General features: G+C 40.1%; 1 protein-coding gene across 4 annotated transcripts in view; it reads left to right on the top strand.

The window, feature by feature from the left end:
- RGS14 (regulator of G protein signaling 14) overlaps positions 1 to 26,600 on the top strand; it is an 854,621-nt gene that overhangs the window by 813,249 nt on the left and 14,772 nt on the right. For all 4 annotated transcript variants that reach the window (XM_044069441.1, XM_044069439.1, XM_044069442.1 and 1 more), the window contains one exon: positions 13,313 to 13,442. In XM_044069441.1, the coding sequence (XP_043925376.1) occupies positions 13,313 to 13,442 (130 nt within the window). The remainder of the gene's footprint in view (positions 1 to 13,312; positions 13,443 to 26,600) is intronic.

The following is a 26,600-nucleotide window of genomic DNA, read 5'->3' as shown; positions in this document are numbered from 1 at the left end:
TGTTTACGTTTGAAGTGCAATTATTTAAAATTTTCCTTTCCATTAGTACAAAATCATATTAGATTAGATTCAGAGACAGAATTATGTTTATATAATTAAATATAGAGGAGACTGCAACAACAAAACCTAATTAAGCATGCAAAAAATTCCCACACCTATGTGAGAATTAAAGGGGGTGCAATCAAAAATTAATATCAATATAAAAATATGCTGTTTCATTTCAGAGTTTAAGTAGAGCACAATATATATATATATATATATATATATATAAATATAAATATATTCCAGCTTGTCTGTGCACCAAACACCTGTATATCCCCAGCCAGAATCTTTGGAACATTAGGGCTAACTAAGGACATTACCTTACAACTATCAAAGGAACCTGTCCTTTGGAAAGACATTGAAAGTATGTATTTGATGCTGTAACTGATAAACTCAAATGAAATACATATTAAAGCATTAGTAGGTTCCCAGGTAGGCTAGCCAGCAGCCACCCCCCCCTTCTCTTCTTTCTTGTACTTCATCCTTACCTCCTTTAGATATCTTTTTCACCCAAACTACTTCATCCTCACTCCCCTTTAGACCCTCCACTCTAGCAGGATACATCTCCACTGCCACACACTGCCTGACTACCAGGACACCTTCTGTACTGAATTTTCCACCCTATTTCTGTATCCTTACCCCCATAACTTTCTGTTCCACTTTCGCTGACTTCACTTCGCACGAGTAACTACTCTATCCTACCCAGTACTATTTCACTTACTCCCCACTTATCATACATTCTCCTCAGACTCTCTACTGTTGAACTCACCTTTACCTTTACTCCTGTTTCTCTCTTCCTGCCTGATTGTTTTTCTGCAACTGGTCATCTTGTTCTTCCCCGCTCGTTCCGCTCACTCCGCTCCCTCCCTACCCCCAATTCCCACCCACCCCCAGAGGTCCTAACTATATACTTACTTAGACACACCCCCAATTAGACAACTACCATTCATCACTTCATATACATCTACCAATCAACTCCACAATCCTATAACCACACCTCTCTCCAAAATCCTACCTAAAATACCTATCCCTACCACTACATACCATACAGTCCTACAACTTTACTAGTACCACCTCTACAACAACATGCCTTTAACACTCAACGCAATCTTTCCTATTGTCCTCCTTAACATCCTACTCTACTACCACACACTTACCTCCTATGAATATCTTAACCTGAACCAAACTCTTACATTAGCCAAACATACTACTACTACATGTCTTCTACCCAACCAAACACATATTAATATACTATCTACCTCTCCCTACCTCCCACCTCTCTACCATAAAGTACACCATTACAAGTATACAACCTCCAAACGGTTCTATCTAATACCATTCAAATACACTAAAGTCTTTCAATCCCCACAAACACTTTTACTCATACATGGGGACATCCACCCCAATCTCGGTCCCAATACCCTCCTCAATCACACTCCTTCAAACCAAACCACTAACTATTCCAATTCACCCTTCTACACTGACTCTCTCTCTATTGCTCACCTAAATATTCGTAGCATTAACAACAAAGTCACACAGCTCCATGCCTTAATTGATTTCTACGCCTTTGATATCCTCTGTCTCACTGAAACCTGGCTTAAACCCAGTACCAAAGACAACAAATTCACTCCCCCAGGCTACAACACCTTAAGGCAGGATCGCCTTAATAAAAGGCAGGAGTGGCCCTCCTATTCAAATCCCAACTTAAGGTAGCCTTAATTGACTCCTTACCTCCCTCCCCAGCAAATGCTGAAATACTTTGTACCAAACTCCACATCAATAAATCCAAGGCTATAAACATAATATGCTCCTACATCCCCCCAGGCAATAACATTAATACCCTAGAAAATATCCTAAGCTGGGCTTCCTGTAGCTTTCCCCAGGAAACCATAATCTTAGGTGACTTTTTAAAATTGACTGGTACTCCTGCATATCCGCCACACCCACCACTCACCTTAACCTCTTTAACTTTCATCAAACCATCAACTCCCCTACTAGAATACATAAATCCACCCACAAACAAACCATTCTAGACTGGATACTGACCAACAACAATCCCCTCTCCTATAAAACAGGAATACTCCCTGACAATATCAGCGACCACCTCCTACCTTTATTACTAAACAAAAATTCAACAATCCCAAGCCAACTACTTATTGAACCAAATATAACAAAACTGAATTCAACCTAACATCCTTTCAAAATGAACTTAAGGAATATAACTGGTCAACACTAAAATACCTCCCCATAGATGACGCAGTAACCCACTTCAACAATAACTTCCTACAAATTCTCAACCAGCATGCCCCCTTTCCCCCTTAGTCAGAGTCAGTTCCAAAGCAGCCCCATGGCTCTCTAAAACTACTAAACAAATTATGAGCTAGAATAAATTATGGAAGAAATGGAGATCCACAAAACCCTATTGACCATCAAAACTTCAAACACCTCAGAAACAAAACAAAGAAACTTACCTATCTGGATAAGAAAAACTACCACCTTCAATATCAACAAAACCAAAATCAAAACCCAAAACAATTTTGGTCAGGAATAAACAAACTACTCCATCCAGGCAACACCAAAACACCTACCCCAACTAGCTTAGCACAAACACAACCTAACATAATAGCCGACACTTTCAACAACCCTTTTCTGAAACTGTCACCTCTTGCAAGCACCATGACTCCCCATCCCTCCAAATTACCCCACTCAAAACAGTACCCACACTAAAGTTTAATACTCAACAACCTACATTTAAACTACTATCAAACTCAAACCTTGCACCCTCTGCTGACAAACTACCAGCTGAATAATCTACAAACCCCCAAAACCCTTGCAACTGAAAAAAAGGGGAAATCTCCCATATTATTCCTCCATAAAGGAGGAAACTCCAATGAACTCCCAATTTTACCCCCATTCCAGGAGGAATCAATTTGAAGACCGGAGCACCCAAAGGGGGGCATGAACCAGGGCGTCCCTGGGAGATTCCCCTTTGGGGAACTATCGATACTCGCTGCATTTTGCATTTAGGGAGGCAAAAGGTGCGAGGTTGACCCCATTTGTGGAATATCTGTTTCGTGACCGAGGGATTCAGAGACCACTCGTAAGGGCTGAGAAACACCTGACTTAAGCTGTCTGCTAATATGTTGGTCCGTCCCGGAATGTGCGTTGCTATCAGAAAGCGGTTGGTGGAAATCGCCCATTCCCACACTCTCATGGCTTCTCGACACAGGGGGTAAGACCTGGTCCCTCCCTGTTTGTTGATGTACCATACCACGGACATGTTGTCCGTGTGGATTGCAATAGTCCCCAGAGGTAGAAGGTGATGGAGAGCTTGCAACACCAATAGCACTGCCCTCATCTCTAGGACATTGATATGCAATGCAGTCTCTAGAGGAGTCCACGTTCCTTGGACTGACTTCCCTGCATAATGCCCGCCCCACCCGAGGCAGGAAGCGTCCGTGGTCAACGTGGCTTCGACTGGGGGAATCACAAAGGGTCTCCCTTCTTTGAGATCTTCTGCCTGTAGCCACCAAAATAGGGAGTCCCTGCATGCCCTGCTCAGGGGAATCGGCATGTCCAAAGGATGGGTCAACAGAGACCATTGGACCTGGAGAGTCCACTGTAATACACGCATCCGCAGACGGGCGTGGAGAGAAAGGCCGATTGCCGCCGACATAGATCCTAACGCCCTCAGGACTAATTCTGCTGGGGGGGGGTTGGGATCTGAAGAATATCCAAGACTTGGCGGTACAAACTGTTTATTCTGGTTGGTGTGAGGACCACTCTGGAGATTCGAGTATCCAACCTGGCCCCTATGAAATCTAGGGCTTGAGATGGGCACAGGCAGGACTTCTTCAAATTGACTGAAATGCCCAATTGAGCAAACAGAGATAGGGCATAGTCTCTCGCTGTAACCAGAAGATGCTTGTTGGGGGCGGTGAGGAGCCAGTCGTCCAGGTAAGGGAACAACTGAATGCCCTGGAGTCTCAGGTGGGCTGCTACCACTGCCATGACTTTGGTAAACACTATGGGGGCTGAGGTTAGGCCAAATGGAAGAACCCTGAACTGATAATGACTGGCTCCTAGCCGGAAGCGGAGAAATCTCCTGGACCGTCTGTCCATTAGTATATGGTAGTACGCGTCCTTGAGATCCAATGAGCACATCCAGTCATTCTCCTGCAGAAGGGGGAGAATAGATTGGAGAGTGACCATCCGGAACTTTTCCTTGGGTATAAACAGGTTCAGGGACGAAAGGTCTAGAATGGATCTGAGGTCCCCTGTTTTCTTTGGCACCAAGAAGAACCTGGAGTAATAACCCAATCTGGACTGATCTGGGAGGACAGGCTGGATGGCTCTTTTTCTTAGCAACTCTGAAATTTCTTGAGTTGCGGACTCCCTTTGATGGGGTGGAACATCGGGGAGATGTTTGGGCTTGGGGGGGGTTGCAAGAACAGAATTGTGTAACCTCTGGATATTATCTGGAGCACCCATTGATCGTTTGTAATTGACTCCCAGCTTGATAGGTGCTCCGATAGTCGCCCCCCAACAGCCTCCAGAGAGGGACAGTCGGGCAAGCCCTCAGGGCTGTTGCGCGGGTCCCTCCGAGAAGGGTTCTCTAGACCCGAGTTCTGGCCCCTCTGCCTCTGGGCCGGCGTCCACCTTGTCCTCCTCTGCCTCTAGAGGATGAGTTGTCCGCAGCAGGATGGGATTGCAGAGATTTTCAGAACCACAGCTTCTTCTGCCCCCTCTGATTCCTGGAGAAGGATATTTGGGTTAAAGCGGACTCACACCGACAGTGTCTTCCCATCCTTCTCGCTTTGGACTAGCGTGTCGTGAACTGATGAGCCAAATAAGGCCGAACCATCATAAGGGGTGTTCGCGAAGGACGCCTTGAAGGGATCCGTGAAATCGCAGAGGCAGAGCCAGGAGTGCTGTCACAAAACTACTCCCGCTCTGCTAGCTCTAACGGCTCCTTCCATGGCATGAGAAAGAAGCCGCATAGATGTGTTTGATATGGACTTTAGAGTGGCCATTCGGGTCTCAAAAACCTTTTTGTCTGAGACCGATGGACTCGGAGGGCTGCAGCATATTCCTTAATTAAGTCACGCTGTAGCCTGATAGTGTGTGCCATTAGTTCAGCGACCTTATAGCAAAGGTTGCTGAAGCAAACACCCTTTCTCGGTCCAAAACCGGGACCCCTTTTCCGGCAGATGTCCATTTCTTGGGCAAGTTCTTTCTTAGTAGCACCGCCCCAACATTCCACAGGTTCTTTGGACCATGAAGGTCTATCAGAGGAAGCAAGCTTTGGGACCTATCCGCTCTGGAATAGGTACGGTTGGGCCCATCCAAGCCCTACTGTCAATTAGGTCCCCACCAATTGTTCGATGCAGTGGTGACTCCATGCCTCTTCCAGATAGTGTACCATTGGTCTCACTGCCTTTCCAATTGTCTCCCTCCCAAAACGAACTCCTCCAATGGAATGCACCCTTTGGGCCAGCACCAATGGCCTATCATCAACCTACTTGCACCAAATGCTGGGCCCATGATTGCTAAATTTGAAACATTTCAGGAGGCTAAGATTGGGAACCCTCGTATACCTCAAATCCAGTGGCCTGCAAACACCTGGCTAATTGGGTAGGTGCCTCCTATTATCTGCATGGTGCTAAAGCCTCCACGATAGCCAGATGCAGCTCTCCACGAATGTCACTCCTAACTTAGGAACTAAACGTGACGCTAGGCTAAACCTATCCCAAATCACATAGCCCGACAACCCTGATAAAAATCCACCTTAACATCACGATCCAGCCACGGGGCTTCTGGATGACTTGACATCTCCACTACTAAAAGGCCAGAGCATTCACCATCATACTGACCCAGAGAGCTACCTCCCACCCATGTACTTTAAAGAATGAAAACCACTATTATGAGTCAGTGCTCCAATCCGCCCCTCAAGACCTATACTCATCTACTGCTCCTGAGTACTGCCTACAACCTTCGCCCAGCCCTTGGTCCAACACAGCTTGAGATTGTTGCATCTGACTTTCGTTTTTCGGCGTATTCCGGATCTGAAGCCTGGATCGCAAATTACATCATCGAATATCGTGAGAGGCTTTCCTACGGACATGGCCTTGCACTGTCCTAATCTGACCTAAATACAGTCTTCCCTCTGACTGATTGCAAATCCTTACATACACATTCTCCATGTTCCTAGCTGAACTTAACTGTAAATCATGTCACAACCTGCAACTTACACTAAATTTGTTAGCAATACAGACTCCTTGCGAAGAAGACAATTCAACTAGAGTAGTATTATTAGATTGGAGTTGATTCCCGTAAGCTGAACTTGTTGTCATTTTTTAGACTATCCAGAACCTTGGATCTGGCTGGAGACAAGAACTATTCACTAGGGGTTTTTCATTTAGACAACTGTCTTCTTGCCCATAGTGAGTTTTCCGGGCTCTGCTGAAGGAATGTATCCAGGCAGACTAGCCTAACATGAAACTAAATGGCTGAACAGATCAAAACTCACTATTTGACATCAATGAAGTTATGCACACTCAACACTGAAAATAATGGTCTCTTCATTACATCAGCCAAATTCGTTAACATCGAAAACAATACAAACACTAAGTGATAGACGATCGAGACAAAATTAAACTTCATGTTGAGTTAATAGTGTGTATTATTTTTTTAATAAGTGTAAAGGATTAGATAACGCTGAAAACGTACAGGAATTGCACTTGTGGTTACTATGAAATAGGAATTATTCTTATAGAAGCATCTATTAAAGGCCAGAAAAGTGACAAGAGTAGATTTTTGGTCAGTTTAGGTTACAGCAAAAGGGATTTGATGTTATGTGTTGAAAATGGTATGAAGAGGAATGTACTCGATCCTATGAACCTGGAGTTGGTGATTTAAGTCCCAGGGTGTGCAGGCATTGAAAATGTTAGTACAGCAATATTATTAGTTATGTTATTTTAGAGTGCAGTACTATGAATGAGAAAAATGGGATCGATTTTATGAGGGTCAGTGTTATGACTTACGTTTTGACTACCAATTTTACCAACATAATACGCTGTGCAGGTTTGACATCTGGCCAGATAAACAACATTTCTTGTATCACAATTACCATATGTATGTATATGAAATAATTTGTTAATAACAGGATGTATAAATGTTGTTCCAGTATTAAGAAAGAAACTTTAACAGTTATGTAGTCATAGAGTGGACCTGATTAATTTTATTACTACACTTATTACTACTACATGCATCAAACATGCAAAAAGAATTGGGAACTTTAATTTTCTTTTTTTTTTTTTTTTTTTTTTTTTCTTTTTGGTGAGTTTCCAGTTAGGCCAAAATAGCATGTTTGCTGTGTTATTGATATTCAACGCAAATATTTTTTTTCTAAATCACTGGGATAAGATGATTTTATTAGATTTTTCACCCATGAGTTACTCTTTGTAGTAGATTGGTATTTATTTATTCATTAAGGACATAAGTTGTTATGCACAGACATAAAGTCTTATATGATTAATCAGTAAATGTGATAGTAGAATGATGTTTTTAGTAGGTAAACAAAATAGCAACGAAGCATCAAAAAGAACCAAACCTCCAAAAAAAGCAGCAAACAAGCAGGAAACAACCACGGGGAGTATGCCAAGATCACTATAAGGCACGGAAAACCACTGAAAACAGCACAAATCCAAAGCGAACTGCACAGAGAAAATTTATTTTAACGTCTCACAACAAACACGTTTTCGTTGCCCATGCAACTTCCTCAGAATACAATTTAGACAGACATATCCTGGTATTATATATACAACATGTAATGAGGTAATAGAATAATTGATTAATAACCTATTAAATCTTAAAGAAATAAATGTAAACTCATAAACTACCAAGACATAAATAATTAAACCATAATATATTGTGTTGAATCTTAATAAAATTATTAAAAATGTGTATACATAATTTTACCCTAAATAGTTTAAAACAATTTAAAACACAATAAAATATTATTCCATTGTGTTTAATCATTAAAGTATGAAAACACAGTGAGAATATATTAAACATTAAAAGTATATATATAATGTATAATGTATATTTTGTTCATTCACAATGTTATATACACGATAGTGAGATGTATTAAATACACCAATTCATTTGAAACTTCCCTGTATTCAATTACAATAATTCTGCTCTAAGCTTCAAATAAGGCATAATAGAAATAAGGTCATTGAGACCCGGGGCCTTGTTGGAGGCCAACAATATCTGCCAGCATGTCTCCCTATGTGATAACCTGGCTTCCCAATGTCCTCCCCTGGAATTTTTTGGTATAGATTCCAACACATAGAACATAAAGAAGGCAGATTGGCACACCAATGTGTGCTTGTAAAGTGCATTGGTGCTGCTTTGCTTCTGAATCTCATAATAATGTTCATATATACGTCTCTTTAGCTGTCTTTCGGTCTTGCCTACGTAAAATGCTTGGCAAGACCTACAGACAGCCAAATAGACTAAGCCTGCAGAATTACAATTATAGTATTTCTGTGAGTAGATCTTCCTGTTCCTACTTTCCAAATATAGATGTTCCTGATTAATAACATATTTGCACTGTTTGCAATGCCCACAACGAAAAGTACCCTTTCTGGGTTGGTTAGAAGTGCTTACATGAGTATTTTGTTCCAAAAGGTTTTTAATATTAAGTCCTCTTTTGTAAACAATATAACATGTCATATCCTTAAGATTGTTCAAATCTGTAAAATCCTGAAAAGTCTCCATTTCTTTCTGAATAATGTACCTAATATGTCCTGCATCTTCACTAAAAGCAGTGACAAATGTCAGGTTGGAACTTGTAAAATTAGAAGTACAAGGAAAACTTTCCATAGGTGTATCAGTAGGCCCCCTTCCCAAAATGGGAAAAAATCTAGTGCCCCTAGCTTGACTGACCTCTTCCCAGACCGATTTTATTAAAGGTATGGGATATCCCCTATCCGCAAACAACAAACTCAGTTTATTACATTCAATACTGAAATGTTGGTCATCCGAGGTCATACGTGAGACCCTAACAAATTGTCCCTTGACGATGGACCTTTTTTGAAATTTAGGGTGGGAGCTAGGATAATGCAAATAGCTGTTGGCAAAAGAAGGCTTTCTGTATACACAGGACCCAAAACTGTTGATATGTTTATAGAGGGTTACATCTAAATAATTAACCTCATCAACTGAAATTTGATACGTAAATTTCAAAAATTCAGTCGTAGAATGTAAGTAGTTGACAAATTCATCTATACATTGCTTTGGTCCTGTCCAGAGAATACAAATATCATCCAGAAATCGAGTGTAATGAATCCATAACTTGGAATACTCACTTTGTAAAACAAATTTATTTTCCCATACAGACAAAATCATGTCTGCATAGGTCGGAGCACAATTGGCCCCCATAGAAACACCTGATGTCTGTTGAAAATATTCCCCACCAAAATACACATAGTTATATTTGAGAACCAGTTCCAATAAGTGCATAACTAACACCACATCATTGTTGGTAACACCTGTACATGCCCACAAGGCCTCTTCCATCCAGGCCAAGCCTATTGTAGAGGGGATGACCGAAAAAAGATCTACCACATCTATGGTCACAAACAGTAGATCAGGTCTATACAAATCACTGGTAATCCCACGTAAAAATTCCCATGAATCTTTTAGGAGATGTTGTTGCTTACCCCATAGCTGCTTTAATTTCCAATCCAAAAACTTGGAAAGGTTGTGGGTTTTAGACCCCTGAGCAGCCACTATAGGCCTCAAAGGGGGGTCCATGACATTTTTGTGGATTTTAGAAACTCCAAAGATGGTAGGAACTTTGGGATGTGGGTTGTTAAGAAAAGAATAAAGGTCCTGCTCAATAACCTCCTGATCCAGGAGATCCTTAATGACCATATCAATCTTCTTGTATGACATGTGTACCTCATTTAAAGAAACAATAGTGTATTTGGTCGTATCATTTAATAAGTCATGCATTTTTGCCTCATACATCATCTGTTCCATAATAACCGTACCACCCCCTTTGTCGGGTTCCATTACCCGAACAGATGTATCACAACATAGCTCAGTAAGAAGGGCATTCTCTGCCTGTGTAAGATTAGAATGGCTTTGAAACCTCCCCACTTTGCTCCGTATCATGTGAACAATCCTATTTTCCAAGTTACTGATTTGCGGATGTAGTGGAGGGTTGTAGGTACTAGATTTTCTAAGCATGAGGCAAGGGGCCATGTTGGTAGATCCAAGAATGTGCTGGAGATAATAAGGTCTTTTAGTCTCCTACCAATTTTACCAACATAATACGCTGTGCAGGTTTGACATCTGGCCAGATAAACAACATTTCTTGTATCACAATTACCATATGTATGTATATGAAATAATTTGTTAATAACAGGATGTATAAATGTTGTTCCAGTATTAAGAAAGAAACTTTAACAGTTATGTAGTCATAGAGTGGACCTGATTAATTTTATTACTACACTTATTACTACTACATGCATGAAACATGCAAAAGGAATTGGCAACTTTAATTTTCATTTTTTTTTTTCTTTTTTTTTTCTTTTTGGTGAGTTTCCAGTTAGGCCAAAATAGCATGTTTGCTGTGTTATTGATATTCAGCGCAAATATTTTTTTTCTAAATCACTGGGATAAGATGATTTTATTAGATTTTTCACCCATTAGTTACTCTTTGTAGTAGATCGGTATTTATTTATTCATTAAGGACATAAGTTGTTATGCACTAACATAAAGTCTTGTATGATTAATCAGTAAATGTGATAGTAGAATGATGTTTTTAGTAGGTATCTGACAATAAAGTCTTATAGATATAATGAGTATTAGTTAGAATGAATATGGTTTTAGATTAAATTATGGAGTTTATGAAATGTCTACTTTTTATGTATTATAGATGCTGTGTTTTATTTATTTATCTTTGTATGTATTTTTATTGTATGCACAGAGTTTTTATATGTGTTTCTATAGGTAGTTTTTTGTATTTTTATATGTAGTTGTATGTGTTTCCATATGAGGAAGCATTGCATCTATTAGAATTGTAAGTATTTTTAAGGAGAGGTTGCTTGATTTATCACATTGAGTAAGGATATAATAAGGAGGCTTGTGATTGGTGTAAGTTGATTAGAGCTCTATAAATGAATATGTAACAATAGGAGTACTGGTATAAGTCTGAAGAAGTGTTCTGAGGAGCGTAAAAGTGCTACTAGCCATTTTATTGTGTTTTTTTTATTAAAACTGATTTTCACCAGGTCGGCTTCATTTGTCATAGTGTGTCTCTGGAGTTTCTTTTACTGAACTGGCAACTTTACTTTTCTTTTTTTTTTTTATTTTTGGTGAGTTTCCAGTTAGGCCAAAATAGCATGTTTGCTGTGTTATTGATGTTGTTGTATCTTTCGGCTTTTCCAGGTTAGGGGTCGCCACAGCGGAACTCCGGTCCGCTAATGATTGGCAGTAGATTTTTACGTACCAGGTTGCGAGCCCTGATGCACAACCTTCAACGAAGGTACGCCCATTCACGCATGTCTCCACACAGAAGACGCTTTTAGCTGAGAATTTAACAGGACAATGTCTTACTGTGGGGCGACAACGCTACCGCAGCACCACCACCCGCAGTTTGCTGTATTATTGATATTCAGTGCAAATATTTTTTTTCTAAACCACTGGGATAAGATGATTTTATTAGATTTTTTGAAAAACTAAGAAAACATTTTGGACTTTTTCAGATATCCACCCTTACATAGTCCTGACTGCAAACAACAAAAGGACTTTGGTATGCAAGATGGCTCATAAAATAAAAGTACATCAGAGTTAAAATACAGCTGTGCTAAATATTTTATACATCTAAAGCTATTATTGCTCCTTTTTTGTAATACCCCATTTAACCTTCATAAAATAGTCTCTTTTCCCTGAAGAATATATAGCTTAATAAGTATATATATATATATATATATATATATATATATATATATATATCTATATGGGTCCACTTTACTTTACCGAAATGACACTTCACCGACACGCGGAAGAACGAGATGAAACGACCGACAGGTAAGTTGACCGAAAAGGTGATTTGCCGACAGCCAAAAGACTGACAAGGGTAACGTGTGAGCACGACTTGGTAAGTGTGCGATAGTGACGGAGTTAGGAGCGGTCAGGTAAGTGTGCGATATTGTGGGATTTTGGGTTAGGGTGTGGGAAAGGTGAGTGTGTGGTAGTGTCAGAGTTAGGGTTCGGGTAAGGTAAGTGTGTGATAGTGACGGACTGTAGTTTAGGGACGGGTTAAGTGAGTTAGGTTTAGAGTGCGGGTAGGGTGAGTGTGCGATAGTGGCAGACTTTATGTTTTAGGGTGGGTTAAGTGAGTTAGGGTTAGGGTGCAGGTAGGTTAAGTGTGCGACAGTGACAGTCTTTAGGTGTAGGGGTGGGTTAAGTGAGTTAGGGTTAGGGTGCAGGTAGGTTAAGTGTGCGATAGTGACCGTCTTTAGGTGTAGGGGTGGGTTAAGTGAGTTAGGGTTAGGGTGCGGGTAGGGTAACTGTGCGGTAGTGTCGGACCTTAGGGTTAGGGTTTGGGTTAGGGTTAGTGGATATGTCATTGTGTGTGATGTGTAGTTTACGTTGTTTGTGTCGGTGTACTTGTGTTCGGTTTTGTGAGTTGTCGGTGTTGTGTGGTTTCAGTTATTTGGGGTCGGTGTTTTGTGTGTCGGTGAAGTGTCGTGTCGGTAATGTAAAGTAGACCCATATATATATATATATATATATATATATGTATATATATATATATATATATATATATATATATATGTATATATATCTATAATGAGCCTTACAATCATTCATTCTTGCAATCATTTATTTTCTTAGCCAGCTATTCTCAGTGTAACGTGATTTTTCAGTTTCATTGCAAACTGGGAACATAGGTATATGGATTTACATTCTCTAGCAGTGTAATGCATGTGATTCTTATGCATATCTCTAACTTTCCTACCCAGTACCTTAAATGTGATATTTTACTCTATCTATTTCAATTAATGAATAATATAATTTTGTAATAGTTACTAAAAGACTCCTGTTAAGAAAAATGGCCTATTAATTATTTGAAGCTACTTATTTTATTTTTACTTATGGTATAAAATAGTTCCATTAAGAATTTGGTTGAGTTTATTGCCAGATACTATTTTAATCATTTATTTGCTTGTCTTATATTTCATTTGTGTAGAAATGTATCTTCCATGATCATGAAGGTGAAGCTGCTAATATTGTGCCGGAAATGCCTACATTTTCACAACAGAATACAAAAGCCAAGGCGGCTGGTGTAAATCCACACCGAAGGACATATGAAATGGAAGGTAAGTTCTATCTAAAGTCATTGCTTGCCCTTGTTATTGTATTCCATGCTTAGAGCATGTCCTGCCATCAATATCTTAAAAGGTATTGCCATTACAATACTTTTAATGTTTTGTTTCTGAGTAGGAAACATCAGCATGATGGAAGTTTAACTGTACTACAATGCTGTGTGAACATTCTCACCACATGTGGCCCAGCTCTCATGCTGTATTATTTCAGTACAGAAATTGCAGCATTTTATCAATGAACCCCATAATATCTTTGTAAATTCCAATGTAATGTTAGCTTCAGTATCATGTAATTCATTGTCAGACCACCACCTTACTAAAGCATCTCATATATGATTTCTTCCTCTTCTTATAAACTAACACTGCATAATGGTGGTCTGTTAAATGATCTCTTATAATAAGTTATGGTGCCATATGTCCCCTGACTACTGCCTTACTTCTATAAGGATACAAACATGAAGGGAATCAAATCTGACAAAGGTTAGGTGACATGCATCTGCATTTATACCAAATGAGCATTTATCATAGCGTAGAAAAGACAGAGAAGTGACCCATCATGGGATCATGGAATTCTAATTTAATCATAAGATCCACTGATAAACCTCTCTTTCCTTGAGAGTCACTAAACCAGTGATGTACCACTGCATTATTCTTGACAATCCGCAGTATAACAGTGTTATCTTTGAAAATTAATAAAAGCATTGTTGTACCAGAGCCTGTGGAATCACTGTTGTACTACTTTTATTTTTGACAGTCTCCAGGGTAACTGTACTAATTAACAGCTGCCCAGTATACAGTCCACCAGAGCAGGTTACAGAGTAACTGAGTAATTATCAGGTCCCCAGTACCCACACCACCAGAACAGGTTCTGGGGTAACTGACTAATTATCAGGTCTCCTGTACCCACTCCACCAGAGCTGGTTCCAGGTTAACTGCAACTAATTATCAGATCCCCAGTACCCACTCCACCACAGCTGGTTCCAGGGTAACTATCATTAATTATCAGGTCCCCAGTCCCCACTCTGCCAGAGCAATTTCCACGGTAACTGTAAGTAATTATCAGGTTCCATGTACACACTCCACAAGAGCAGGTTCCAGGGAAACTATAACTAACTATCATGTCCCCAATATCCACTCCATCAGATCAGGTTCTAAGGTAAATGCAACTAATTATCAGGTCCCCAGAACCCACTCCACCAGAGCTGATTCCATGGTACCTGCAACTAATTAATAGGTCCCCATTATCCACTACACCAGAGCTAGTTCAAGAGTAACTATAACTAATTATCCCACACTCCACCAGAGTAGGTTCCATGGTAACTCTAACTAATTACCAGGTCCCCTGTACACACTCCAGAAGAGTAGGTTGCGGGTAATTGTAACTAATTACCAGGTCCCCTGTACACACTCCACAAGAGCAGGTTCTGTGGTAACTGAAACTAATTATGAGATCCACTGTACCCATTCCACCCGAGCTGGTGCCAGGGTAACTAAGTATCATGTCCCCAATACCCACTCCACCAGAACAGGTTCTAAGGTTTCTGCAACTAATTATCAGGTCCCCAGTACCCACTCCACCCTTGTACCCACTCCACCAGAGCAGGTCCAAGGGTAACTGTAACTAATTATCAGGTCCCCAGTACCTACTCCGCCAGAGCTGGCTCCATGGTAACTGTAACTAATTATCAGGTCCCCTGTACACACTCCAGAAGAGTAGGTTGCGGGTAATTGTAACTAATTACCAGGTCCCCTGTACACACTGCACAAGAGCAGGTTCTGTGGTAACTGAAACTAATTATGAGATCCACTGTACCCATTCCACCAGAGCTGGTGTCAGGGTAACTAAGTATCATGTCCCCAATACCCACTCCACCAGAACAGGTTCTAAGGTTTCTGCAACTAATTATCAGGTCCCCAGTACCCACTCCACCAGAGCTGGTTCCAGGGTAACTGTAACTAATTAACAGGTCCCCAGTACCCACTCCACCAGAGCAGCTTCCAGGGTAAATGTAACTAATTAACAGGTTCCCATTACCCACTACAGCAGAGCTGGATCCAGGGTAACTATATCTAATTATCAAGTCAAGAGTGACTATAACAAATTATCAGGTCCCCTGTACCCACTCCACCAGAGCTGGTTCCAGGGTAACTGTAACTAATTATCAAGTCCCCAGTACCCACTCAACCAGAGCAGGTTCCACGGTACCTGTAATGAATTATCACACCCCCCTGTAGCCACTCCATCAGAGCTGGTTCCATGGTAACTAAACCATATTCCAAAAAAAAGAAAAATAAGACTGACCAACAAGGCAGTAAAATCAACAAATTTTAATAAATGTCAACAAAAGTATGATTTAAAATAGGTAAGCACATTTGTGGGGTTACCACTTTATCAGACCATACAAAAAGAAGATAAAGCATCCATTAAATAGCATATTAAAACAAATCAGTTAATAATTCAATTAAAACCACTATACCCACCTCTCCTTAAGATCAGGTTTTAAAGGGACATTACTATTCAGCCCTGGTTCCCTATGTGCTTGCAGTGCTATAATCCATTTAATTCATCTTTCTTAACTCTGTTGTTCATATTCCCACCCCTAATATCAGGTGGCACAAGTTGTAAACCTCTAAAGCAAAAAACTATTATGCCCTGTGCTTGCAGAGTGACGGGCAGGCATATTAGTATTAGAGCACTTGGAAATATCACCCGCATGTTCCAAAAGCAGTTCTTTCAGATGTCTTGTGGTCTTACCCACATAGAAGCTGGAACAGCTGCAACAAGTGGCTAAATAGATCAAATTTATACATTGACAGTCAGCATAAAACCAAGGAGAAAACTCACTTCCTGTCACCGGATGTATAAAACACTTAATTTCAGATATAAAATCAGAAGCTTTACATGCATGGCAGGGATATGTACCCAGTCCAGTAAACTGCAACCTATTAATATGACATTTATTGCAAGAACCATAGCATAAAAGTCTCTTCAAAGAAAGATTATTCCTAAAAGTAAAACTGAGTTTATCACCCACCACTTTATTAACTTTATCATCTGTCAGAAGTACAGACCAATTCTTCCTGATGATATCACAAAACTGAGTAACATAGCGTAAATAAGTAAAAGAGACCTTTGGAACTCAAAGTATCAAGTCCCTATCACTGCGGACCACACCATTACAATGTACAGAAAAATATGGTGCTGCTCTGCCTTTCCTAAATGCCCTAGTGCCTATAAAAGAGTCATTGACCATTGTTTAGAAATACCCACACTTAACAAAATCACTGGCTGAAAAAGTCAAAATATTGTCAAAAATACTATCATCAGTTGACAATCTAGAGACCCTCTTAGCCGGTTCCTTCAAAATATTAGGATAAGAATACTGGGGGTGCATACTAGGGCAGCATAATAACCCATTTTTCCAACACAATTTTCTGAAAAGTTTCGTATTAAAACTCCCAGAATCATTCTTCATGATGGTTTCATCTAGAAAGTACACTGCACCAAATGAATAATTTATTTACTCATTTATTTATTTATTTACTTTATTTATTTAACATTTTTAACGGGGAAAAGAACGACTTGGAACAAAGCCAAGTTTCAGTAGAGGCCCAGGGAGAAATGCTCCATATTATAATTATTGAATTATTAATAATTAATTATTATTAATTCAATGTAAACCTCAAAAAGGTAGTAGTCTTTTCCAACTATTCAATAAACTGAACCAAGGAGTACTGTGTACCTTCCCATAAAAGGAAGATGATATCCACAAATCTTACATAAAATTTAATGTGTTCGGAACTAACTTGGCCATTACTACAGCTTGTGATGACCAAAAAACTCTCGAGCTTAAGCCCTATCCACAATGCCTCTCTTCTAGTTACCTCAGATTGAGTTTGCAGAAAATGAAATGACATAAAATAATGCTTTCATAGAAGCCATATCTGAAACCTTTTATAGATCATCAGTAATAAGGTATTCATATTGCCTGTTACAGGAAAACAACTGTTGGGGCTGGGGAAAGGAGGAAAGGAGGTCAAGGATAAATGAAGATGGACAACACAGATGGAACATTATGGTAAGTACATAACTTCTTTATCTGATGTTGTCAATCTCTGATGGGACAGAGTCCCCAGCTACTCTTAATCTTGGGAGGATTTATGGGAGTGTGTTTATGAATGACATTGCACCATGTGGGTCTCTTCACCTGGAGACCAAAATTCAATTAGAAGCAGGTGGTGAAGGTATATGGAGTAACCCACATTGCTGCTGCACATATATCATACATAGAGGTTGAAGATAAAAAACATGGAAGAAGACTCAGCTTTCACAAAAACAGCTTTTTAAGGAAGAGACAAAACAATTTGTGTCTGTGCCAGACAAATGAAATACAATTTTTTCCAAACATCTTTATTAAATTTACGCATATGACAAAGGCAATCTTACATTTATATAAATGAAAAACATACAGAATTCTATAATTTTAGTTACAAACAGTTTATATCACAGACACCATCGAAACAACTATAGTAGTAAACATTATACATCACTTATAAACCATCCAGTCATTATCAGTTAAGCATTATATAGCTCATTCAAATCCTCCCTCTTCAGCCTTGTTCCTGCTCTGCACATATTGTTCCCACAATTCCCATTTTTCCTATGTAGTTTGCTCCTTCCCTTTTCTAAAGCTCCCAAGTCCAGTTGTTTTATCTGTTACTATATTTGCTACTTCTAGTAAAGTTGGTCTAGACTTTGATTTCCATTTTCTAGTAATTGCTGTTTTGGCAGCCACCATAATTAGACTCAGCAAAGCTTTACTATGTCTAGGCAATTCCGATTCTGTAGCATAACTCAAAAAACTCATCTCCCCAGTCAGTCCAATCTGCTCATCCAGCATCTCCAATAGTGCAGTCTGCATGGAATCCCAAAATTCTACCAGCTCATCACACTTCCAAAAAATATGTTCCCAGATTCCTCTTTCTTGCCCATCACACCTTCAACATTTGCTATCCACCTGAGGAAAAATTCTTTGGAGTCTACTTGGGGTATAAAAATACCTATGCAAACATTTCCAGACAAAGATCCTAAAATTTCTAGACTCTGTTGCATATTTGGAAGATATACATATAGCTTCCATTGTCTCTTTGTAAATTGCTTGGCCCATCTATCTTCCCAATCCTTTCTAAGCTCCTCTGATTTATTCTTATTATTGTCATACAATATTTTATATGCTTTACAAATTGTTCCTTTTTTAATGGCAGCTTATGTTCTAGATTCTATTAAAAACTCTACCATTGCTGGTCTTTCATTTAGCAGCCCCCTATTTCTTTTTCTTTGCCTATACTCTGATATCAGTCCTTGATAGGCAATCTCTAACCTGCAATCCAAAATAAATTCTTGGCCGCTTCCCATTCTATTACCTTTTCCTTTCTAGTTATTTGCTCCCAATAACTTGACTCCTTTGCCAGATTTCTCCAATACATTCCAGCCCCCTTTTGCCTATTATCTGTATCCCTAACCATAGTCAACCCTTTTGGCAAAATCTCTTTTCTTGGTTCTTAGAGTACCCCTGGTATTATATTCATAAAAGAGCAGGGAGTAGTCTAAGAACCAAATAAAATACAATTTTTGAGCCATCTGGCTAAGATAAACTTGTTGTATACAGATAAAAGTGTAACTATCTTTGAACAGCTAATAAACATAAACAGTATTTACCTTTGTTTGAAAGGCTGGAAAAGAACACTAGCAAACAAATTCATAGAATGATTTATATTGGTGTGTGGCATCACCTTAGGTATAAAGGAAGGGTTTATCCTTAGGGAGACTCTTATCTCTCTGAAAAGGAGGAATGGAGGTTTACATAATAAGGCTTGTATTTTTGGAAAATTCCTCTGGCAGAAGCCTTCCCCACTAAGAAATAACTTTTTCCAGGACCAAGGATTTGTAAATCACAGTTAGCAACAGGTTGGCAGGGTGGTCATATAAATGTTTGGAAGACCAACACAGAGATTCAAAGGTGATGTAAGATCCTTATAAGGAGGTCTTAAAAACAGAGAACCTCTAGAAAGAGCCATTCTAGCTCGACTTTAATAAATGAAAGGGAAGCTCTTGTGTGAAAATGGAAAATAAAAGGTCTTGTATTTTGTCGAATGGAACTGAAATGGAGCCAATGTCCTTTTCAAAGGTCCAAAGAGTGAAATTTCTTCCTTTTGCAAGTGTAGAGCCAATGTCTGTATGGCTTGTGGGAAGCTAATAGAATATGACATACTAAGAAAGAGAGGTATGTCTGCTTCACCATGATTGGACTTGGGGGAATCAAGCTGTCAGCTGAATTTCAGAATGTTCAGTTGAGTCAAACTTTCTGGATAGGACATAAGGTCTGGAGCTGGGTCAAGAGTCCATGATTTTCACATCAGATAAGGACAAGATAAAAAGGGGAAAAAACAATCTTTTGATACCAATATGGACTAAAGATAATTACTTTGATCCTCAACTGTATCACTTTCTGTAGGATCTTGGAATTAGAGGAAAAAGGAGGGAAGCATGTAGAAATTCCGGGGATCAAGGGTGTAAGGGAGTATCCCTTGGTGACTCCCTTTGGGGGAGGCAAGGTAGTTGCTGCACTTGTTATTCAGTATTACTGGCCTCCGGTTGAAGAAACCAGAGGCCAGTATCATATTTGGAATGAGGGGCCACTTGTAGGCAGAGGAATAGACCTGCTCAATTTGCCTCTCACGATATTGAGATCCCCAGAATATACACTGCTATCAGGAACTGGTTGGGAAAAAGCACCCATTGTCATAATCTGAGTATTCCTCCCCCAAAAAGGGTTACAATTTGGTCCCTTCTGTTTGTTGGTGTACCTAACCACTGACATATTATCTGATTGAATTGCAGCTGTTCCCAAAGGGAGAGTAGTCTGAAAGGTTTGCAATACTAAAAACTCTGCTTTCATCATTAGAACATTGATATGGAATTTGACTTTTATAGGAAACTGTGGAGTGTCTAGTCCAGACAATGTCCGTTCGCACCATATGCAGATATCCATGATCTTGGCTGCAGTGAGTACAAGGGAACAGTCCTGAGGAATCTCTTTGGAGTGCAACTTCCAAGCTATATATTTCTGCAAAGACTGGAAGTCCAAAATGGATCTGCCATAGGTTAATAAAGTATTTACCATTGAAATGTAAATGGCCATTGAAGAGTTCTCCTGTGATACTATACCAAAGAAACTCTTGTAATCACCACAAGGCCTTAAACCTAGGGGCTATGAAGGTTTGGTAATTGGAAATTGTACCTATGAACTCTAAATCTTAAGTAAGGGTCAATAGTGATCTTTCTGTAATTACAATTATTGCTAGGTATATATAAGTTAGGAGAACATAGTCTCTTACTTTAGTAACAAATGCCTAGTCACAGCAGTAGTGAACCAGTCAGCCAGGTATGGACACCTCTGGAATCCCTGCAGTCTCAAGGTCGCTGCTGTTATTGCCACACATTTAGTGAGCACCCTGGAGGCTATAGTGAGGTCAAAGAAAGAAACCTTGAAGTGGTTATGACTGGCGAGTAGCTGAGAGTGGAGGAAACGTCTTGGGGGGGGGTTATTTAATATGGTGATATGGTAATATACCTCCTGAAGGACTAAAGAGCATATCTAGTCATCCTTTTACAAAAATGGAAGAATGGTCTGTAGTGTAACTGTACAAAATTACATTTGGTGAACCAAATTGGTCAGAACACTGAAACTAAGGTTCATCTACAGACACCTACCTTTTTGACAGTAAACAGAATCTTGAGTAAATTCTGGATTCTCTCTGGTCTGGTGGAAATTATAGGATGAATCTGTCTCTCTCTCTCTCTCTCTCTCTCTCTTTTTTATTTTTTTTGCAGCTTTTGCAGTCTTTTTATATGCACAACTGTTGAATCACTTTTATTGGATGGAACATTGAGGAGTTTCTTGTGTACTGGGGAGGTGAAACCAGAAAGGGTATGCTACAACTTCTGGATATATTCTTTTTGCACTCAGGAATCTGTAGTTTATATGTGTATATATATATATATATATATATATATATATATATATATATATATATATACATATATATATATATATATATATATATATATGTATACTGCCATTTGCTTACAACTGCCCCAGAGGAAGATAATCATGCTTCCTTTCAGGAATGCTGATGATAGGGCTTACCAAGGAAAGATTCCTTGAAGATGGGGTTGCTGCTGGCCCTCCTGCTGCATGAGTGGCATTTTCCATTAAAGTTCCCCTCGAGTGTCCCTGACAGAACTGTCTCTATGTGTGTCTTGGAAAGGCCCTTTGAATCTTGTGCAATATTTCCCCAATGCCCCAATGATTCCCGGAAAAGTGACTTAGGTAGGAAAGGAAAAGGTATCTCTATGGCTAAAAGGGTCTTAACATCTTCCTGATAATTAATAATGCTTCTTGAACTTTTGGGGGGCAAAAAGGAGACAATCCAGCAAAAAAAAAAAAAAAATGGATGGATAAAGACCCAAATGATTCTGCAAAATCACATAGACACATCAAGGCATGTCTCCCAATGGGAACGCCTGAACCTACTTGTCTGCAAGTATAATGAGGGCCGTGGATGAGCTGAGCACAGACTGTAAGGCAGATGACTAGAAAAACAATGTAACAACTCTTTAACCAGATCCCTTGAAGTCTGGTAAAAAGTGCCAAGAAATTCAAGAATCTTAAGGGACAGATAGATAAAAAGAGAACATGCTCTCCAAACCTATCCAGAATCCAAAGCTCTCTGTTAGGTGGGTGGGTGAAAAGAGGAACTTTCTACAGCCAGTGCCTTTCCTGAGGCAGCAGCAACAACTGTGGACTCCACAGACATATCCTTGGCCCTAAACTGCTAACAGTCTGGGGGAAAAGAGAACTCTGTCAGGAGCTCATGGGGATGGGCTGAAAATAGTCAAGACTTTTCAACACCTGTAGAGAAATCAACTGAATAAGCTCATCTGTGAATGGAAACACTCAAAGTGTAGAAAGTTGGGTGCTGAAGGATAGTTATACCAGCTCATCTGGGGGAAGGATTTGAGAACTAAGAGTGGACACGTGCAAACTGGAGTCAAACAGAGTCAGCCCCAAGAGATCTCCAGATCTGCCAATATCCTTTGTTTAAACATAAACATTTTAATTCAGTTACTACCCGCATGTTTAATTCCTTCCTTTGCAGCAGGGCGCACTGTTGATATATCTTTTAGCACTAGCAACTTTACAAAAACATTTTGATTTTCAAATGCTATAGAGTTCTAATACATTTGGGCATAAGGAGCTAAACAATCAGTTTGATTGTCAAATGTCATACGGTTGTAATACATTTGCAACATAAGCATTTGTGCAAATCAGTTTGTTATTCACATGCCATATAGTTGTAATACATTTGTAACACAAGCATCCTGAATAAACCAGTTTGAAATTTAAAGAACATATTCTTTATAGACTCCAGCTGTATATGCCGGAAAAGATTTAATCAGTGTCGAGGTCAGCACCGAACCAACATGGTGGGTGCTGAAGAGGGTCTCTCTTGTCGGCGTTGCTGGAGAGCTCCGCTCTGATAGTTTTGGTGCCTTAACCTGTACTAGTTTTGGAACTGAATGTCCTTCGATTCTGAAGATGCAGATTTCAATAAAGCTATTAGTTCCAAGGTGCTAGCAGAACTGAAGCAATATGCTTGGAAGCAGTCATTTCAGAGGGAATTATATGAACCGAAGCTTTGAGCCTTCTAGAAGAGAGTGCTGAAGAAGAAGGTGGCACTGGACTGTCTAAATCTCTGTTGAAACAGAAGAAAAGGCTGATGAGGTGTTTCACTTTCCTCTCTGTCAGCACCAAAGATGCTCTGTGAGACAAAAAAGCTTATTCCTTCATATAACAAGAGTTCCTTCTGAAAATTAATGTTAGAGTTTTATCTCTTTACCACCAATACAGCTGTATGTGGAAGTACCTGACTCAAACAGAAGCATAGCAAGAGAAAAGTCATCCCCAAGCCTTTCTGTGTTGGAGGGAAGCCTTCTAGCTTATCAGTGGGAGTAGTAAGCACTAGGTAGCCTATCTACCATGGGAAGAGTGGGTTTTGGCACTGAAATTGTAGTTCATTGGCCATTTGGGCAGTTTTTCCATCTCTTTCTACTTTCTGGTTAAAAGCCCATTTTGCGTATGGTCCCTTCCTTTCCTATAACTAGCGTAGTCCAGGTACAGATTTGCTGTATCCAGGACTGTTGGTAAGCTTTGAGCCTCCTCAAGCCCTTCTATTGTGGAGAGAAGCCTTCTAGCTTATCAGTGGGAGTGATAAGCACTAGGTAACCTATCTACCACAGGAGGAGTGGTTTCTGGGCCCAGAAATTATAGTTTATTGGCCATTTGGGAAGCTTTTCCATCTCTTTCAACCTTCTGATTTAAAAGTCTGTGTTTGCACTTGTTTCCTGCCTTTTAGCTTATCAGTGGGAGTGGTAAGCATCAGGTAGCCTATCTACCACAAGAGGAGTGGTCCCTGGCCCAGAAGTTGTAGCTATTGGCTGTTTGAGCAGTTTTTTTCCATCTCTTTCAACTTTCTGGTTTGAAAACCACACTTGTGCCTGTTTCCCGCCTTTCCTATAACTAGCCTAGTCCGGTTACAGAGTTGCTGTATCCAGAATTGTTAGTAAGCTTCAGAGCCCCGCTAGCCTTTCTGTGTTGGAAGGGAAGCATTCTAGCTTATCGGTGGGAGTGGTAAGCATTAGGTAGCCTATCTACTACAAGAGGAGTGGTTCCTGGCCCAGAAATTGTAGCTATTGGCCAATTGGGAAGTTTTTTCCATCTCTTTTCAATGCCTGGTTTAAAAGCCGCACTTGCGCTTGTTTCCAACATTTCCTGTAACTAGCCTAGTCCAGATACAGAGATGCTGTATCCAGGACTGTTGGTAAGCGTTTGAGCCCCGCAAGCCTTTCTGTGTTGGAAGAAAACCTTCTAGCTTATCAGTGGGAGTGGTAAGCACTAGGTAGCCTGGCTACCATGAGAGGAGAGGTTCTTGCCCAGAAATTGTAGTTTATTGACCATTTGGACAGTTTGCCCATCTCTTTCAACTTTCTGGTTTAAAAGACCACATCTGCGCTTGTTTCCCATCTTTCCTGTAACTAACCTACTGGGTAGCACTAGAAAGCCTTAAACTGATACAAGCCTATTAGCTTAGAAGAGAGCCTCTGGAGAGATAAAGTATCAGTTTTCTGTACTTTCTTGCTGTACTTAACTGTTTTTCGCCTAAACACAGATTTTCCAGCGTTTATTGTGATTTCAAAGGTTGTTTTTTTCACATATTGTACTTATTTGTCTGCCTACAATTTTAAAAAGTTGTTTTTTGTTTAAATAATTTGTTTAACTGTTGTAGGCTACACACTAAAGTGTGATAGCCTTTTCTGATCGTTTGTAGTTGTTTAAAGCTGTTTTAAGTGTATTTTTTACTGTTTTTGCATTATCTTTAAAAAAAAAAATTCCTTGTTTCCCACTTTTGTAAGCTAGTATAGTCCAGTTTTCAGGCTAGTGCTGAATTCAGGGCTGTGATACTAGTTTCTAAGTTGCCCATACCTTACTTGGATAGAAGGATGCTTCTCTGATCTCCTGTGAGAAAGGGGAGCTTTGAGCAACCTATCTATTCCTGGAGGAGTGGTTCCAGCCCAGAAGTTAGTAGTTTATTAGCCATTTTGGGCTAATTTATATCTCTTTCATTTCCCTACTATAAAAACCACATTTGCACGGTTTTGTGCACAGGGCAGTGCCAGTTAGCTACGGTTAAATTATTCCCGGCTCCACTAAGTCTCCTCTTCAGTTTTTTCCTTGAACTCTAACTCTCAACCTAAGCACTCAAAAAGCATCTTACAGCCCAGCACTTGCTCAGACCTAATTGCAAGCACTAATATACCCTGACACTGATTGCCCTGCAGGGCAAGGTTCTTTATTCACCCCTCACCAACCAAGCGACTAAACAGCTCACCCTACTATTCAGGCATCACCAAAGGGCAACTTCAGGTGCACTCTCCAGTCCAGCTGGTGAATCTGGGTATCCTGAGGCAATGTTACAACTGTCTCATGTACACAGTCAACCCTCTCCTCCTACCACAAAACATTAACATATGCGAGAGATGCAGTTATACAGCCAAACTGGAAGCTAAGCTGTCTCCACCCAAGACTGGAACAGACAGTCAAGAGGAGAAGGTTAACCGTTGCACCACACCTCCAGCAGCACACACACCTACTAAAACAGCACTGGCAAAAAATGCACAAAATCATACTTGGAGGCTCTAAACAAAAACCTGCAAAGGCATCAGAGACCTCCAAAGCAGACACCCAAACAACCTGCACTTCCCATCACAAACCAGACAACACATCAAACACAAAATCAGTGTGCCGCACAATCACAGCCCTTAAGGTGAAATAACATACCTAACACACTAGTAATAGGTGACTCTATAGTAAGGCACACGGACATCCCACTCACTAGGCTGGACAAGCAGAAGGTTACTGTTAGCTGCCTGTCGGGACCAGAATCCGCCACATAACACAAGCACTCGGGTCACTCCAGAACAAGAACAAATATGACTCTGTCATTGTTCATGTTGGTGTGAATGACCTGAGATGTACCTCCCTGGACTACATGAAAAGAGACATGGAAGAGCTCTCTGATCAGGCTGGTATGACCCTGACCCTGAGTAGCATCCTGCCCTCACCAAGAATGATACCTCAGTATAAAGAAAAAATGATCAATTTCAATAATTGGCAAAGCTTCTGATGTCATTCAAAGGGGATCCGGTGTCTGTCAGCCTGGGATGACATGCTCGACAAGCCACATTGCTTCGCAAGAGATGGCTTGCGTCTGTCACCACTAGGCTTTTGAATACTGGCCAAGGCTCTTGCTGCCCCCATAGTGCCTTTTTTAGGCAAGGCTCAAAAGTCAAACCCACCTCTGTAAACAGCACAATTAACAAAAAACTGAGGATTATGCTACTCAATGCCAGGAGTTTAAATCTCAAAATGCATGCGCTGGAAGCACTCCTCAGTATGGAGAACGACAACATCTGTGCAGCAACTGAAACCTGATTCAAGGCTCCAGAGAGCACCCTAGCACTACCGGGCT

The sequence above is a fragment of the Protopterus annectens genome, chromosome 4.part0 (assembly GCF_019279795.1).
Source record: "Protopterus annectens isolate FY-2018-M chromosome 4.part0, PAN1.0, whole genome shotgun sequence".
NCBI lineage: Eukaryota > Metazoa > Chordata > Ceratodontiformes > Protopteridae > Protopterus > Protopterus annectens.
The sequence above is the reverse complement of the archived record's forward strand: the minus strand, read 5'-3'. Positions and strand labels throughout refer to the sequence as shown.